The 15,075-nt window shown below is 49.9% G+C and overlaps 2 protein-coding genes and 1 long non-coding RNA gene across 3 annotated transcripts; 1 reads left to right on the forward strand and 2 right to left on the reverse strand.

The window, feature by feature from the left end:
• Positions 1–2,318: 2,318 nt before the first annotated feature.
• Positions 2,319–5,204, reverse strand: CALHM2 (calcium homeostasis modulator family member 2). The gene is made up of 2 exons (XM_033515841.1): positions 4,361–5,204; positions 2,319–4,277 (listed from the first exon to the last, which is right to left on the reverse strand). The coding sequence occupies exons 1-2, from the start codon at positions 4,901–4,903 to the stop codon at positions 3,861–3,863; spliced, it is 960 nt and encodes a 319-aa protein (XP_033371732.1). The 5' UTR covers positions 4,904–5,204; the 3' UTR covers positions 2,319–3,860.
• A 112-nt stretch (positions 5,205–5,316) lies between these two features.
• LOC117244679 lies at positions 5,317–9,692 on the forward strand. The gene is made up of 2 exons (XR_004498189.1): positions 5,317–6,992; positions 9,285–9,692. It is a non-coding gene; the product is annotated as an uncharacterized LOC117244679 (long non-coding RNA).
• A 1,368-nt stretch (positions 9,693–11,060) lies between these two features.
• CALHM1 (calcium homeostasis modulator 1) lies at positions 11,061–13,424 on the reverse strand. Its single transcript, XM_015632470.1, has 2 exons — positions 12,876–13,424; positions 11,061–11,528 (listed from the first exon to the last, which is right to left on the reverse strand). Exons 1-2 carry the CDS (start codon positions 13,422–13,424, stop codon positions 11,061–11,063), a joined length of 1,017 nt encoding a protein of 338 aa, XP_015487956.1.
• Between the last annotated feature and the right edge of the window lie 1,651 nt (positions 13,425–15,075).

The raw sequence follows: 15,075 nt of genomic DNA on the forward strand, positions 1-15,075 counted from the left end.
ACACTGGATTGTGGCATAGTTGAAACTGGAGGGAACCTCTTGTTGATAACCTTCAAACTCCTGCTCAAAGCAGAGGTCAGCAAGACTAGGTTGCTCAGGTACAATCACAGTTTGGTTTTGATTTCCCCAAGAATGGAGACTTCACAACCTCTCTGGGCAGCCATGTGTGGTAACAAGTTACTAGGGATTGATGATAGAAAAAATAGTGATTTTCAGTAGTCATTGTCTCTTAAGAGAAATCACTGAAGTCAAAGGAAAATGCCTTTTTTCTGGGCTGAAAAAAAGTTATCCCAATGTAACTTTCTGCTTGGAAAAAGATGGGTATTTTGGGTAGTTAAAAAAAGTTGTCACTGATGTCAGTGTCTTATGGTCCATATCCTTACAATTCTGTATTTCTCTGTCTTGCCACTGAGATGTGCATGTGATCAGCCACATGTTTTACAGGGGAAGAATTTGAGGCAAGGGGAAAACCAGGGTATGCAGACAGATGTGATTATCCAGTGAAGATCCTAGCGAGTAGATGCCCAACTTTGAAATACCAAACTTGAAGAGTCTTAGTAGGTTACTCTAAACTCAAAACCAGAGCTCTGCAGGACGCAGCTCTTCTGCCTCTGTGAATGCCCAGTGTTGGCAAGGCTGGATGATTCAGCATTTATTTCACTCCCAAGTCCTTTGGGATCCAGAAACGAGTCATTTCACTTCTTGCCCCCAGAGAGAGCAGGGTGCTGTACTCAGAATTTGCTTAAGGGTGTTGTAGTAGAGGAGGCTGATTGCAACATCCAGTAGCAACTGCTGGTTTTTTTAAAGAGCACAGCTTCGATGATGGTGGCTCTTTCTTTTGGTTTAATTAGTTGCATAATAGAACATGTAAATAAGCGTTGCAATAGAAACCAAGATCCCTCAGAGGTATTGTTTCTTCTTCACTACTGGGGCTATTATAGTCTCTATAGTAGGCAGGAAAAGTGAAAGACCTGTAATTCTCTGTACTGGAGGAGCCTGGCTTGACCCCATCTTGCTGGGAGCTGTGACCTGTGGGCTGCTCTGTGATGGGATTGCTGTTGGTCTTTGGAGGAAAAGTAAGGGGTGTGAGCTTGCAGCTTGTGTGATCCACCATGCCAGGAAGATAGGTGGCTCAATTTCACTCTTGGCATTTCAGTGAGAAATCTAACCTGGCTGCTTGTGCTTGTATGTAAAACCATGTGGGTTAATGTTCCTCACCTCAGCATTGTCACTGGGGGACATTGGGTGACATGAACAGCAGGGATATTCCTGGGGATTCTGATGTGCCAGGAGAGGCAGAAGCCTAGGGCTGTCTCAGTGGGGACCACACTCAGGGTGGCAGAGGAGAGGAGGAAAACCAAATCTCTGCAATTGCAAGCAATTTTCTGAGTGTAGTGTCTTGCTCCACTCCTCACTGACAACTGTCCACTCAAACATGCCTCTCCAACAAGAGGGAGGGAAAACAGACAAGCCCCTAGTCCATCCCAGCACATGGAAAGAGAGTGTATTTAATGCATGAGAGAAGGGATGTAAAGAGAACAAAAGATGGTTTGTGTTCATGGCTTATTCTTAGGATAAAAATCCATTCTCAAGCACTGCATGTCGTGCCCCTTTCCTTCAAAGGAGGGAAGGGGAAGAGAAGGAACCAGAGTAGAGGTGGTTCAAAGGAATAATTAGGATTATCAAGGAGGAAGGCAAGGGAAATAAAGGAAGTAAGAAGAACTCTGCTTTGTTTCAGCAAGTTACCTTGTGTTGGCTGTGTGGGGGTGGCGTGCGCATCTGCATGTTTGCACTCGAGGGCCAGTGAGAAGAAATGCAAATTAACTCCCTTTCATCTCAAGTTAATGCAATTTCATTTAACTTCCATCTGATTATTTCTGTGGATTAGTTGATGGTGAGGCTGAGAGCCAAGCCTTCCCACAAATGCAAAGCAAATCTGTAGAGAGGCTGAGCAGGGATCCTGGGATATCTCATCCATTGAGCTGTGTTCCAGCCTCTTTATGTGAGGGAATAGTCTGCAGCTCATTCTTGCAAGACACCATACTTGTCAAAAGCTTTTAAAATAGTTTTCTTTCCTGTGCTGCAATTGTGTATTGCAGCAGATATACAAGATTTGTGCTACTCACTGCAAAAATGACTAGAAAGCCATGTTACTAATTTGTAATACGTGGTAATGCTTTAAAACATTCTAGGATGGTCTGAATAGGAGAGGGTCTGAATCTTTAATAGAAAGAAAAAAATAAGTTCCCAGTCCTTGAGTTCAAAGAGAATGTTAAATTATGCCTTTTATACCCCCCTGAAAAAAACTCAGAAGGCAATGAAAAATAACTCTCATTTAATAATTTATTTTGAATCTCCTTGTGTGTAAGCCCCTCTGAGTTCTGGGGGTTTGAGCTGGTTTTTGAACAACTTATTAAGGTTTTTTGGTAAATGGCACAGTGTAAAAGGAAGTTGTACCTATAATGAAACAGTTCAAGTAGGAAAAACAAACTTCTCTGTTGTGCCAGTTCTTTAAGCAGTATTGAGTACACAGGACTGACCCCTGGGAGAAAAGGGACTGCAATGCCAGGGGAGCAGCCTTGAAGCCATAGTCACAGACTGTCATGGTGAGGGTAGTAATTTTACACCTTTCTGATTTTGCTTTCCTAGAGGATGGCCAGGGCCATAATAGAGACATTCTGCTCCAGGGGCCAATTAAGGCAGTGGAAAGAGTTTTAGAAAATTCAGTGGTAGATGGGTAGGGAGAGGGCTGCTCCTCCATCCTGTTCCTGCTGTCCCCTTGTTGCTCCAGGGCTGCAGTCCCAGTGCTGCAGATGGGTGAATGGAATGTGCTGTTTGGGCTGGCAGCTTTCTCATCCCCTTCCTCTCTGAGAAAGGTCCTCCGTTAATACAACTGACTAACTATGGTTACTTGGTATATGCACTGTATGTATCTTTACATATACATATATGTAAAGCTAATTCTGGTTGAGGTGTTTGGCAGCTTGTAACCCAGACAAAGGACTCTCATCTGACAGCTGGATGAAAAATGCAATGAGTTGCAGACAGTGCTGTGGGTACTGATTCCTCTCAGTCTCCACCTCACTACCTTGCCCCAAAGCTGTTCTGCTGATGCCTCCTTTGGGTTTATAGACTCATGGTCGTGACCATTTGGGCTCATTAGAGATTGCCAGGCACTTTAATAAGAACAAAGGGAGTTTGGTGTCTTACCCAAATTTCAACTTGGTAATTACAGAGTGCCTTTCTGAATACCAGGAATAGTGGTGATACCTCCTGCTTTAGTCTCTGTTATTTGGTGTGTGGCTATTATTGACCCATTCCTTCTCAGATGCGATTGCAACCTCCTCGCCCCAGGAATTTACCCACTGCTTCCTTCTTTTAACTGCACTGTAAAGTCTGTAAAGTGCTCTGGGACCTGCCTATGTAACAGGCATCACACAAGTGTGTAAGAAGATATCAATGTCAATAAAACAAAGAGATGTGGGATGGCTGGGGCTAACCCTGCTGTGGGGGAGGCAAGTGTGACTGCAGGAGTCACAGTGAGAAATGTGCCCATCTCTTGCTCCCTAAGGCTTCTGCTGGTGTATCAGGCAGTGGCTGCACTGGCAGCCTGGGCGTAAGGGCTGCATCTGCTCTTTGCTCCCTTGTGTCTCTGGGAACAGCAGTGAGACTTGTCTCTGAGGGAGGGGTTCCTCGGGGTATTGCTTATCAGTCTCTGCCTTGAGGCTGTTGATTCCTGTTTACCTGCTGAGAGAAGTAATCCTGCTGGGAGGAATGTTCCCAGTGCATCCCTCAGCTGAGCACCGATACTGGAAAGCCTTCCAGGCAGTCTAGGGAAGCGCTGCTGGTGCACATCTGTCTTAGGAAGCTAAAAACAGCAGTTCGTGGCCTTCTGGGGTTGGTCCGTTCCCTTCCACCCCTTTGGCCCATTTGTGGAGGCGGCTGTAGAGGGGGAAGCCCTTGTTCTCTCGGTAGATGTAGACACCTGTGATGGCATTCCACTGGGGGCTCGGCTGGACGCCCTCCACCGGGAACTCCTGCACCAGCTCCTTCTCCTCCTTGTCCAGTGCCACAAAGCCAAAGAATTGTTTCACATTCTTGGCTGCCAGGATCCTGGAGTGGACCTCGGCCGTGCGTCGGAAGAGCTTGTCCTCGTTGGAGCGGTACTGGGCCCAGTAGGCCTCCTGCCGGTAGCTCAATGGTGAGCAGCAGTGCTTCAGGCACTTGGTGAGGAAAATCAGGACCGCAACGATGCCAATGAGCAGCCAGCCGAAAAGCTGGGAGAGAAGAGAGAGGCTGCATTAGGATACAGCAAGGTGGTCTTACCCACTCCCTGTGGCTTTCTCCCTGCTGGGCCTACCTGGGACTCGTATCTCAGCCTCCGTGTCACCTCGTCCCTGAACTTGGTGAGGTTTGCTGGGACGTCTCTACAGGGGAACTTGGCCAGCACCTCGGGTCCATACTCAGCTGGAAACTTGTCCAGGGAGGATGGCTTGACAAACTCGCTGAGGGCACAGATGTAAGCTTCCCCACGCAGCAGCGAGATGACTGACCATGTGATGGGTGCCACAGATGCCCGGCCCATGATGGAGCCGAAGAGGAGGAAGGTGGCAGCAGCAGAGAAGTTCTTGGTGCCACGCTTGTGGCACTCTGCCACCAGGTTCCAGGTGTGGTTGTTCCAGATGACACCAATGAGGAAGAGGGCCAGGGCCGGGACACCGATAGCAGCCAGCCCATAGATGTAGTTGCGGGCAGGGGAGCAGGGACAGTTGAAGGCGACAACTGAGAAGAGCTCCTCGCTCCCCACCGTGCCCAGGGCCACCAAACCATTGAAAATCATCACATCTTTGCTCTTGAAGAACAAGGAGAGGAAGCGGAAGTTCTCAGCGATGAGGGCGGCCATCGTGTCCGGGGGCTGAGAGGTGCAGTGGGGGCAGTGCTGGCTCAGCCCCCAGCACTGGGGAACACTCCAATGGGGGATGAAATGGCCTGGTGCTGGCTGATATGCAAGGAGCTGTTCCAGGAGCAGGACGCCTTTGCTGATGTCCCTTCCTCCCACCTGGTGTCCCAGCCTGAGGGACAGGAGCTGGTTGCTGATACCAGGGATACTTGAAAAGGGACTTTGCCTAAACAATATGTGAAACCTCAGCCATTTTAGTTTCCCACTAAGCCCTCCAAAAGCTTCACTGCAGCAAAGATGACAGGTGGGACATCTCTTTCTGTCCCTCTCAATTGCATGTTTGTCCTCTTTGTTTGCTTTTAGTCACCTCCCACAGAGGCAATTACTGTCAGCATCACTGGCAAACTTGATGATCTCCCAAACCTGCAATGAAGGAGGATGCCATGTTACTGGGAAAACTGGACCAGAGCACTGGCACTAGGATGTGTCCCCAGCCCTGCCACTGACTCACACTAGCCCAACCACGTGTGGCACATGGGTGCTGGCATTGTGCTGCTTTGAAGGTGCTCTGTGCGGCTTTTGCCTCCCTCTTTAGAGCTGATGAGTTAATATTTATTAATAGACACAGGCACGTGAGGTAGGCAGCAAAGGGTGTTGTGAGACATCCCAGCAGATTTGGGAGCACAGAAATGTGGCATGGGAGGCCCAGGCAAGAGCAGCCTTTGTTGAGAAGGGTGAAGGGATGCTTGGGAGCTGTTGCTACCAGCAAGAGAAGTTACTTTCTGGGAAAGCTTATCCTGATATCCTAGGATACAAACAGCAAATGCTCATAGAGCTGGGACAGCAATTATGTTTTAGCTTTTGCTAGGATTAGGTGTGACAGGAAGATCTCCCGTCCTGCAGCTGATTGACATAATCGTACTCCCTGTCCTGGCTTGCAGTCCCAGCTCAGCCTCTTAATTGCTGCCCTGAGACTGAGCCCCTCAACCTTCAGCCTCAGTGTCAGAGATGCTCTTTGGTGCCCTTTGCCTGTGTTATACCCCACCAACAGGGCTGCAGGCACTTGGGGCCAAGCAGGGAAAGGCATGTGCCCTGATTTTTATTAAGGGCATGGAAATAACTGGGGAATGTATCCACATTCTCTGCAGCGATGTCCATTCTCTCATCCCATCTGCAGGCTGGATTCAATTAATTTCTTAGCTGACTTTCCATCAGTGCTGCATCCCCACAGGGTTTCTCCACAGGAAGCCTCAAGAACCTTGCAAGCTCTGGGAACCCTCACCCCTGTGATGGAACCCGCTGGCCTCAGAGGAACTGCTGTCACTGGGGTTTGATTGAGACAGGAAGGACCTGGGCACCCAACTAACCGTCACTGGCAGCTTGCACAGTGCTGGAAGTACCAGCACACATCTGGGGCTGCCTGGGAGCCATGGCCCACAGGGCTGCCCCAACTGCAGGGACATTCAGGCAGAAGAGACAAAGATACTTTAGTCCTTATAGTCCTTTGCACAAGGCTTGCTCTTACACTGTGCCTTAAATCATGACTCTGGCTCAGTTCATCTGCTGTCTCAACAAATCCTGGTTTACTCCCTTTCTCCATGGGGCAGGGGTGGGGAACGGGGGCAGAAACTTGGCCCCTTGTTCTTTGCTGTGTCTAACCCATGGCAATCCCTTTAAAGTCACACTGTAATATTGTTGAGTTCAAATGTAAACAGCACTTAATGTCTCCCTTCAGCTTCCCAGTTTTCCATATGCAAAACTCCCTCTGCAAAGGAGACAGACCAGCAGAAAACTGCCACCACATGATGGGAGCCAGGCCTCCATCTCCATGCTTGGTGTAACTCCACGTTTGCAGCCAGATGCACAAACTTGCTCTAGCTCAAGCATCTGTTGTTAGTTACCCACAAACAGCCCTGATAAACACAGCCCTCTAAGCTTCCTGACAGAGCCTGGCAAGTGACAAAGCAAAAGGACAAGGCAACGAGGAGTTGGCAAAGAGAAGTATTGGCTATTTAGAAGTTACCCTTCTTGGTAGTTATGGTCTGGGAGAAAGGGTTGGGTAGAAGAAGAGGAGAGATATTGTTTGCAGCAGGTAAGATTTTAGGAGCCTCTGTTTCTTTCAACAAAATATACATGAAAACAAGAAAAAATTAAGTCACTTACTTGAAAAAGTTGTTGAAACCAGTTCTGGAGCCTTCTCAGCTGTGCTTTTTCACTCAGGCTCTGTTCGTGGGGGATTTCCAGCAGCACACAGGGCTGTGCAAGTGTCGGGATGCAGCCGAGACTGGTCTGATGGGCCAAGTGGAAGCTTTTGAAAATATCCTTAACAGTTTGCGAAAGCTTCCTCACTCAGTTTGAAACATGCCCTCCGCCGTCGGCTTTTGGGAAAAGGGAGGAGGTTGTTCTCAGGCCCTGAGCTTGGGTGGGGCAACGAACAGGCTTTTGGCTTCTGCTCTATGCACGGCTGAGGTTGTGCCTTTAAAAAAAAAAAAAAAAAAAAAGGAAATGAAAAGCTAAGAGAATGCGTCACTGGAAAAAAGCACATCGTGCATTCTCAGACTCACGATGCAGATGTGCAATGGCTGGCCGGGATGGCGGGGAGTTCGCCTGGAGAAGGGCAGCGATGAGGCGCCTTGCAGGGGTGGAGAGGGGAAGTGGTGGATCCCCCCAGCCTAGGGCTCGGGTGCAGCCCCCAGGGGACGTAGTCATGTCGGTGGAGCCACACCAAACAGGCAGGGACAGCCAGGGAGAAGCCCATGGTCCCACGAGAAGAGGCAGAAACTTCTGCTTTAGCACACGGGAGCCAGCTGAGCCAGCGGGAAGGAGCCCGCCTGGGTGGGTTTTCGGGGCATCACAAGCTCTGTGGGGTGCCAGGTTCCGCTTCCCCCAGGCAGGACCGAGCAGGCTGGGGGCTGAGCAGGGCCGGGGGCCGTGTGTGCAGAGCTGGGCACTGCCTGATTTTTGGCGAGTGCGCTGCATTCCTGCCTGGCTCAACTTTTCCGCTCGCTGCTTCCTCTGCTTGAGCGATGCCTGCGAGGCAGCCGAGAGTGCCTCACTTTCTCTTTGCTCCCTCCGCTCCGCCATCTGTCCCTCAGCTCCAGCTCCTGCCTGTTGCAGAGGCGGGAGGCCCCCATCCTCCTTCCCCACCCTCCTTTGCCGTCTTGTCTCCGGGGTTAAACTCAGCCGTCCCTAGAGAATGTCTTCAGCACAGCCAAATCTTCAGCAACACCCACGTTCCCCTCCGCCACGAGCAAATCTGGGCTCGGCCCAGCGCTGGCAATTCAGCCGATAGGAATTTTGGACCGTCTTCCTTCCTACCTCCAGATCTGGGGTCCCCGAGCGGGTTTTTGCAGCTCCCAGTTGTTTGGGCGCGGCGCATCCCTCGGCGCTCCCACACCCTCGGTGCTTGCCTGGGGCCTGCTCCCCTGCCGGCTCGCTGGGGACCGTGGGGTTTGCTCCGAGCCCTGAAACGAACCGGGATCAGCACCGGGACCGCAGCCTGGCTGAAATCCCAGGGACTGTGTCGGGTTCCCTGGGGAAGGCTCTCCTCCCAAAGGCAATGTCCCCAAATTGCAGCACGGAGAGGAGAACCCGTCTGACCTGTGAGGACTCTGCAACTGCTGAATTTGCTGCACGGGGGAAAAGCTCTAATCCTACTTAGTTAAAAGTCCAGAAGTTTCTCATTGCGGATACATCTAGTAATTTTTATGCCTTAATGGCTATGCCATGGAGCCTGCCATCCCTCTGTGCTGTTCACCATCGAGGGGACTCTGAGCACGCCTTTCTCAGTGAGCCACAAACAGCACCGAACTGCAAATAATAGGAGTGGAAACCGCCTTTATCTTTTCATCTCCTTTGCTTAGTAAATCAGGTTTTGTGCCTATTAATTTCTGAGCAGGTGCGTTAATTAAAGTTTGGGTGTGAAGATTAATGACAAAGCCATGTCACGCTCCTTTCTCTTGGGAGTTGGCCAGATTCAGCCTGCCCTTGACTATCGGCTTGCTGAGATGCTCTCACAGCAGCCAGGAGAATTTCCTCATTATTTTGGTCCTTTGTTCTCTTCTCCCCAAAGCCTTTGTGGAGTTACACACTGATAATTAAGGTTTATGCAAATGACAGCCACCTCAGTTGCTGGCCAGCCATAATAAATTGTTTTAATTCAGATAAGAAAATTAGGAATTTAAGATTTTAACTAGAATAGAAGTAACTTAAAAAATTCAAGGTAAAACAAACACAAAAATTTGAGGCAGGAGCAACATAGGTAGTTAATGATTACTAGGTGCAGTTAGTTAAAAGCAAGGCTACATATATTTTGCTTGTAGAAAAAAATGTAAAATAGTCAATGATTGCCAAAATGAAATTAATAGCCCAAGGATGTCTTAAGTTGTATTTGTAGGAGACAAGAAGGATGCACTGTTGTGGAAGAGAAAGGAACCATGGCCACATCTGCAAGCAAGAGATCTGAACTGTGTCCAAGGGAACCAGGAGAGCTTCCAACAGGACACGGTCGAAAAGTTCAAGTCCAAGGAAAAGCAAGATTCCATTAAAAAGACCCCAGTCCCATTTCAAAAGAAGAACTGAGCATGCTCAGAGGGACGTGGAGCTCATTACCATACGAAATGAGAGCAGGCAGAGTTAGGCAATGAATATGTATAGATGTATTGTGTGATTTATGCATATGTAATGTTTTGGGGAATAAATTGAGTATAGGGGGCAGTGGGGGACGCACGTCTTTGGGAGATGACTCCGGCGTGTCACCCGGTAATAAACACATCCTCCCTAACCTTAAGTAGTTAATGAGTCCTTTGTCCATGATTTTACTGCTTCGGAACAGGAACACTGCAGCAGAAATTTCAAGTGGATGAACATTTCAGAAGGGACGTGGCAGGGCTAAAACTCATCCCTCAAAAGGGGGTTTGCCTTCTGCATATTTGTAATAAAATCAGGGCCGCTGGGAAACGCTCTTCCAGGTTGTGATTTCCATGGTCACCTCAAGGGCCTGCGTCCAGTCAACTTCTGTTTCTATGGAAGTGGACAGCCACCTTGTATTGTGTAATGTTGGCAGTGACTTCCCAGCTTCACCTCTGAGGGCCAGGGCTGGCTGCTGCTGGCGGCCAAGCACTGGCAAAACCCTTCAAGTCACACTGCCTCAGTACCTCAGGCTTGGCCTGGGGGCTCTTCCAGTCCTTTGCATTGCATCCATGTAAAGAAACACCAACAGCTTTTGTAAATAGCTTTTATAAATCCAGGTGTCTGAGCACAGAGCTTGAATGGTAAGCCTGAATTATTTATTTGGCTCCTTAAACAAACACCCAGGTGGGTTTTTAGCAACAGTCTTTGTGTCAGAGAGAGATACAGGAAAAATTGTAAGGGCTAATTGTCCTGAGGTGGATTTGTGGCAGGGTGTTGGCCTGGCCCCCTCTCCACTCCCTGCTGCTGTATGCTAGCTGCTCTCCTTGTTTGGACACTTCCCTCAAGGAGCATCTCTGTGTAATTCTCATTTAATGGTGCCTGTAACACCAACCATACTGTTCCTGTCACATGTAGTGCGATATGGGATGTCTCTTCACTACTCATTGCTTTGGTCAAATTTATTTTAAAGCTTTTCTTGGCTTGGGAGCCGTGTGTCTGTGGGGAAGTAGTGTGTGGAGGGGTAATGTGATCTTTTAGGGTTTCACAAATTGGCAGGAGAAAGGGGCACTCCCGGCTTGTTTCCCTACCAGGGTATTTTTAATACTGCCTAAACCCACATGCACTGCTCAGTGCTGAGCACGTCATGAAAGAGAGGAAGTTTTGCATATCTGGTAGTGCCTGTCTTGGCAACTGCCACAACACAAACCTGGTGCTCAGTGGTGTGGGACACATGGCACATCTGGCTGCCACACTGCACCCTTCAGCATCTCTGGGGCTCGTCTATCATGGTCTTGAAAAATTGCGTCTCCTGGCACGAAACTTGTAACATGAATTACCGATGCTATAGGACTGGATGTGAGAGCAGATGAGAGCAGGTGGGATCACACTGGCACCACTGAGCCCGTTGGGTGCCTGTTCCCCTGCAGCAGCTGTGTCACTGACCCTTTCTGTGCCCTGGCTTATTCTGCCCTCTCTGCAGCCCATCTCAGAAGAACGTGATTCTGCCTCTGCACAGCCCTGCGGGCCCTCACACCCAGCTGTAGTAGGCAGCTGTCTCTCTTTGGGGTGCAGAGGGGTGCTTGGGGGGCTGCCCTTCTCCTGCCCAGCCATTTCCAGCGGGAAGGACAGGTGGGTGGAGGTGCAGTGGGGGCTTGCATCGGTGCCAGCTCTTCAGGGCCATGTTCATGGTGCCCTGGTCGGTGATGCCCAGGAGCTTCTCAGAAGCTTCCCCTGCATTGGCAGGAGCTTTCCTGGGCAGATGGTAGTGAGCAGCCACCAGGTCTGTGCTCATGCCCTCGAAGAACTGCTGGATGCAGACCTTGGCAAAGCTCCTGGCATGCTCCGCACACGTCTCATCGAACAGCTTGCGCTCGATGTCGATGTAGTGGGACCAGTACCTGCTCTTCAGGAAGGCAGCCTGGCTGAAGCAAGGCCGAAGCGATCTGACCAAGAAAGCCAGAGTGGTCATCAGCAGCACAAAGCACCAGCCCAGAGCCTGCAGGGATGAAGGGGAACCAGAGTTGTCACAGGCAGGCAGAGCACAGGCCCAGCAGAACCAGTTTGGGCTGTTTGAAATTTGGCTGCCTGTTTGTGTTTGCACTGCAAAACTGTAGAGGAGAGGGAGGCCCTATGAACAATTTACACTGAAATTTTATTCAGTGCATCCACTTAGGCAGCACCTCTTGCTTCTTGCCTTGTAGAGCATCAGCAGGTACTGACCATAAATAACACCAGGGCTGAATCCTGTGCCCAGCCCTTGGTTCTGCCTCTGATAGGATGGTGCCTCACCTAGGTCTAGGATAGGCTGTGTTCTCTGACTTGCAGTATTTTCCCAGACACTCCCTGGTTTATGCAGCTGTCTAACTCTTTTTCCGAGCTGTTGAACTTAGTAACATCTACTGTGAGTGAGCAGCAGTGAAAGTTCCCCTGTTAATGGGGTCTGACAGGAAGGGTGAGATGAGGGCAGAGCCTGGACCAGTCTGTCTTGCTCACCATCAGTCTTAGCTCAGGCTGCCTCCAGGCTGTACTGGCAGAGTTCATGAGGTTCAACCTTCCTGGAAATGCAGCCCCTAAAAGAGCACCTGGGGGGAAGTTCTAGGTGGAACCTCTTGTTTTTCAGCTCCCGGTGCTTTCCAGTTGGGGTCAGCCCAGGAAAATCTGCTTTGTGTCTTTGGATAAGTCCCTGTGGTTCCATTTCTCTTAAAGAAGATAGTAATTCCTCTCTGCCCTAAGGACATCAGGCAGAAAGGCTGCTTATAAATGGGAGTGCATGAGTGACAGGTGTTTCAGACCATCCCATTTCCAGCATGGCCAGGAGCAGAGGGCTTGAGAGGAATTAAGCACAGGACAAGTGATTAGCAGCACATCTTCACGTGTGGTTCCCCTGGATGGTTAATAAACACACACTGACTGTTCCCATGCAGCAGCAGAGACAAGGGGCATAGATGGCTATCGGCCAGTTGCTTGCACATGTTGTAATAAGAAGTAACTGATGGGTTATTGGAGAGGGTGACAACCTACCAGCCACTGAGTAAGATCCATCTCAGCCTCTTCAGAACTTGCTCTGGATAAATACATGCAGATTTGTCACTGCTCTGCAGCCCTGGGCTGCCCAGGCAGGAGAGGGGGCCAGTTATCAAGCTGACCTACAGCTACAGCCTCTACACCACACCGGAGGCATAACTCCACAGAGCTGAGTCTGAGCACCTTGTACCCCTACGAAATCAGCAGCCTTTCCTGCTGCAGCTTGATTTCAACAAGGAGATTCTCTTGAGGGGATAGGTAAGGCTGGCAGTGCCTAACCCCAAGCCACCAGTGAGAGCACCGCCATGCTGCCTCTTACCTGTGAGATGCAGCGCAGGTACCTGACTGCCACTTCATTGGCAATGAGCTGCTGCCCATTGTAGATGTCCTTGCAGGGGATTCGGGCAAGGACCCGCTGTATCTCCCCCTGGGAGAGGTGGGGGTGGCTGGCATTGCCCAGGATCTCCACGGGCACCGAGGTGCAGAAGGCACAGGTGATGCACTTGCCATCCAGCAGTGTCACCGACACCCAGACCGCGGGGGCGATCATGGCCCGCTGTGCCATGGAGCAGAACATGTAGCGCAGGACAGCCGGGTCCTTCCCCCGCTGGCCCTGCGGCCGCCTCCACTCCTCTGCCAGCATCGAGATGTTGTTGTTCAGCACAAACCCCAGCAGGAACAAGATGAAGGGGGGCACCAGGAGGATGCCCAGCCCATAGGCCAGGTTGTAGTGTGGCAGGCAGGGGCAGTTGAAATCAAAGGCTGAGTACATCTGGGTGCTGGCAAGGGCCATGATCCCACAGATGCCGTTCATGAAGGACTCCTGGTTGGACTGGAAGAACTGGAAGATCATCCGAAACTTGTCCATCTTCACTTGATTCCTTCCCCCACCAGGGTCCAAGATGTGGCCTCAGTTTATTTCATTCTTTCAGATTTCCTCTTCAAAGATGGCATTGCCAAGTTTCTGTGCAGTTCTGTTTCATTCATGCACTCTTATTACCTCACTATTTAAAGCAGAAAATTAAAATATTTTTTCTGCTGATTTTACTGCCTACAAAAGTTTAGAGTTTGCTTTCTCCTTCTCTTCTTTGTATCTGGGACCTGGGTTATTTCTGGTTTGCAAAACCTGATTTCATTCTTCTCTATATCCCCATTTCTGCAGCCTCTCAGCCACCAGTCCTCTTTGCTGGAGGGTGCAGGTGTTACCACGGCTGTGTCCTCTCTAGAGCACTTTGTGCCCAGGGCAGAGTTGGCTGATTGGCCTCTTTGAACCTGTTTGCAAATGCTGGGGGTGGGTGCTCCTCCCAGGATGGAATGGGACACCCCACCTCTGCAGTGCTGGCACACATGATAAAACTGTATTCCAGAGCTTCCCCCTTCCCTCTGTGTGTTTGCTTTGCCTCAGCAGCATCTGAAGCAAGCAACTTGCAGGCCTGCCAGCCCCTATTTCTGTACCTGCTCCACTGGCAAATACCTCTTCTTTCTTTTATTTTGCAGAGGGAAAGGAAAAGAAATCAGAGGAAGGAGAGGTAACAGTTAGCTTGGCTTCTACAGCACAAATCTAAAAGAAGTGGATGGTGTTGGTTGTGTTCTCCCACATCTCAGTTCCCAGTTCACAAAGCAGCCTTGGTGCACTCGGTTGCTCCCTCAAACTGGCCAAAAGATGGGGGATTACTGGGACTACAAGTGGCTGTAAAACAGATGGTGGCAATTGCTCAGTTGCTCCTGTCCAGGCACCACCTGAGCTGTTGACATGAGGATTAAGACACATCTGACTGGGCACCAGTGTGACTGCAATGGTGGCTGTGGGACAAGTCACCAAGGGAAGCTGTACATAGGTGGGTGGCACACCCACCCACCCACCACACAGAAAACACAGGAGAGGTACTCTCCCCCAAAGTTTTGCAGTGTGTCAGTACAGAGGTAGGAAGCCAGACCAGGTGTTTTAACCATTAGTCAGTGCTGCAGGTTCTGAATCTGCCCCACACCTCAGCTGATTGTGCTGAGTTCACCCTGAGATGCCACCGCAGAGGTGAGCACAGAGCGTGTGGGTAATACCTGAGCAGTCTTAGCTCTGCTTGCTGTGGAGAGGTTAATTGCATGATCTCATCAAATGGGAAGAGGTTCTACTGCATGAATACAGATGAGGCCTATTGTATTGCTAGCTAAGAGCTCAGACTGGCTTCTCTTATTCACCTGGAAAGTGGCTCTTTGAAGGGCAGTTCACATCAAAGCCTGCGTGAATCAACCCTGTAAAAAGCTGAGAGCTTTTTGATCTCCAGGAAAACCCTGCCTTTTATTAAACATGAATGAAGGGCCTGAGCCTGCTTGGTGTACAGCACTACATTTCTAACTGAAGCCAACAGTAGGTCAGTGGGAATCAAAAAAGAGCCCATAGAAGACAATGTCTGGGTCTTTCTTTCCATGTTGCCTTGTTAGGAAGGACTTTGTTTTCATGAGCTTCCCAACAGAAAGTTCACTCCAACTGATTTGCAAGGGAAGGCAGAGCTGAGGATTCC

This window comes from Parus major, chromosome 6 (assembly GCF_001522545.3).
Source record: "Parus major isolate Abel chromosome 6, Parus_major1.1, whole genome shotgun sequence".
In the NCBI taxonomy this organism is placed as follows: domain Eukaryota; kingdom Metazoa; phylum Chordata; class Aves; order Passeriformes; family Paridae; genus Parus; species Parus major.

Bases quoted from the DNA above. Each gene is read 5' to 3' on its own strand.
- CALHM2 (XM_033515841.1), bottom strand. From the start codon at position 4,903: ATGGCCGCCCTCATCGCTGAGAACTTCCGCTTCCTCTCCTTGTTCTTC. The intron at 4,278-4,360 runs GTAGGCCCAGCA...CTTCTCTCCCAG, and splicing joins GGCTGAGATACGAGTCCCAG to CTTTTCGGCTGGCTGCTCAT.
- CALHM1 (XM_015632470.1), bottom strand. From the start codon at position 13,424: ATGGACAAGTTTCGGATGATCTTCCAGTTCTTCCAGTCCAACCAGGAG. The intron at 11,529-12,875 runs GTAAGAGGCAGC...TCATCCCTGCAG, and splicing joins ACCTGCGCTGCATCTCACAG to GCTCTGGGCTGGTGCTTTGT.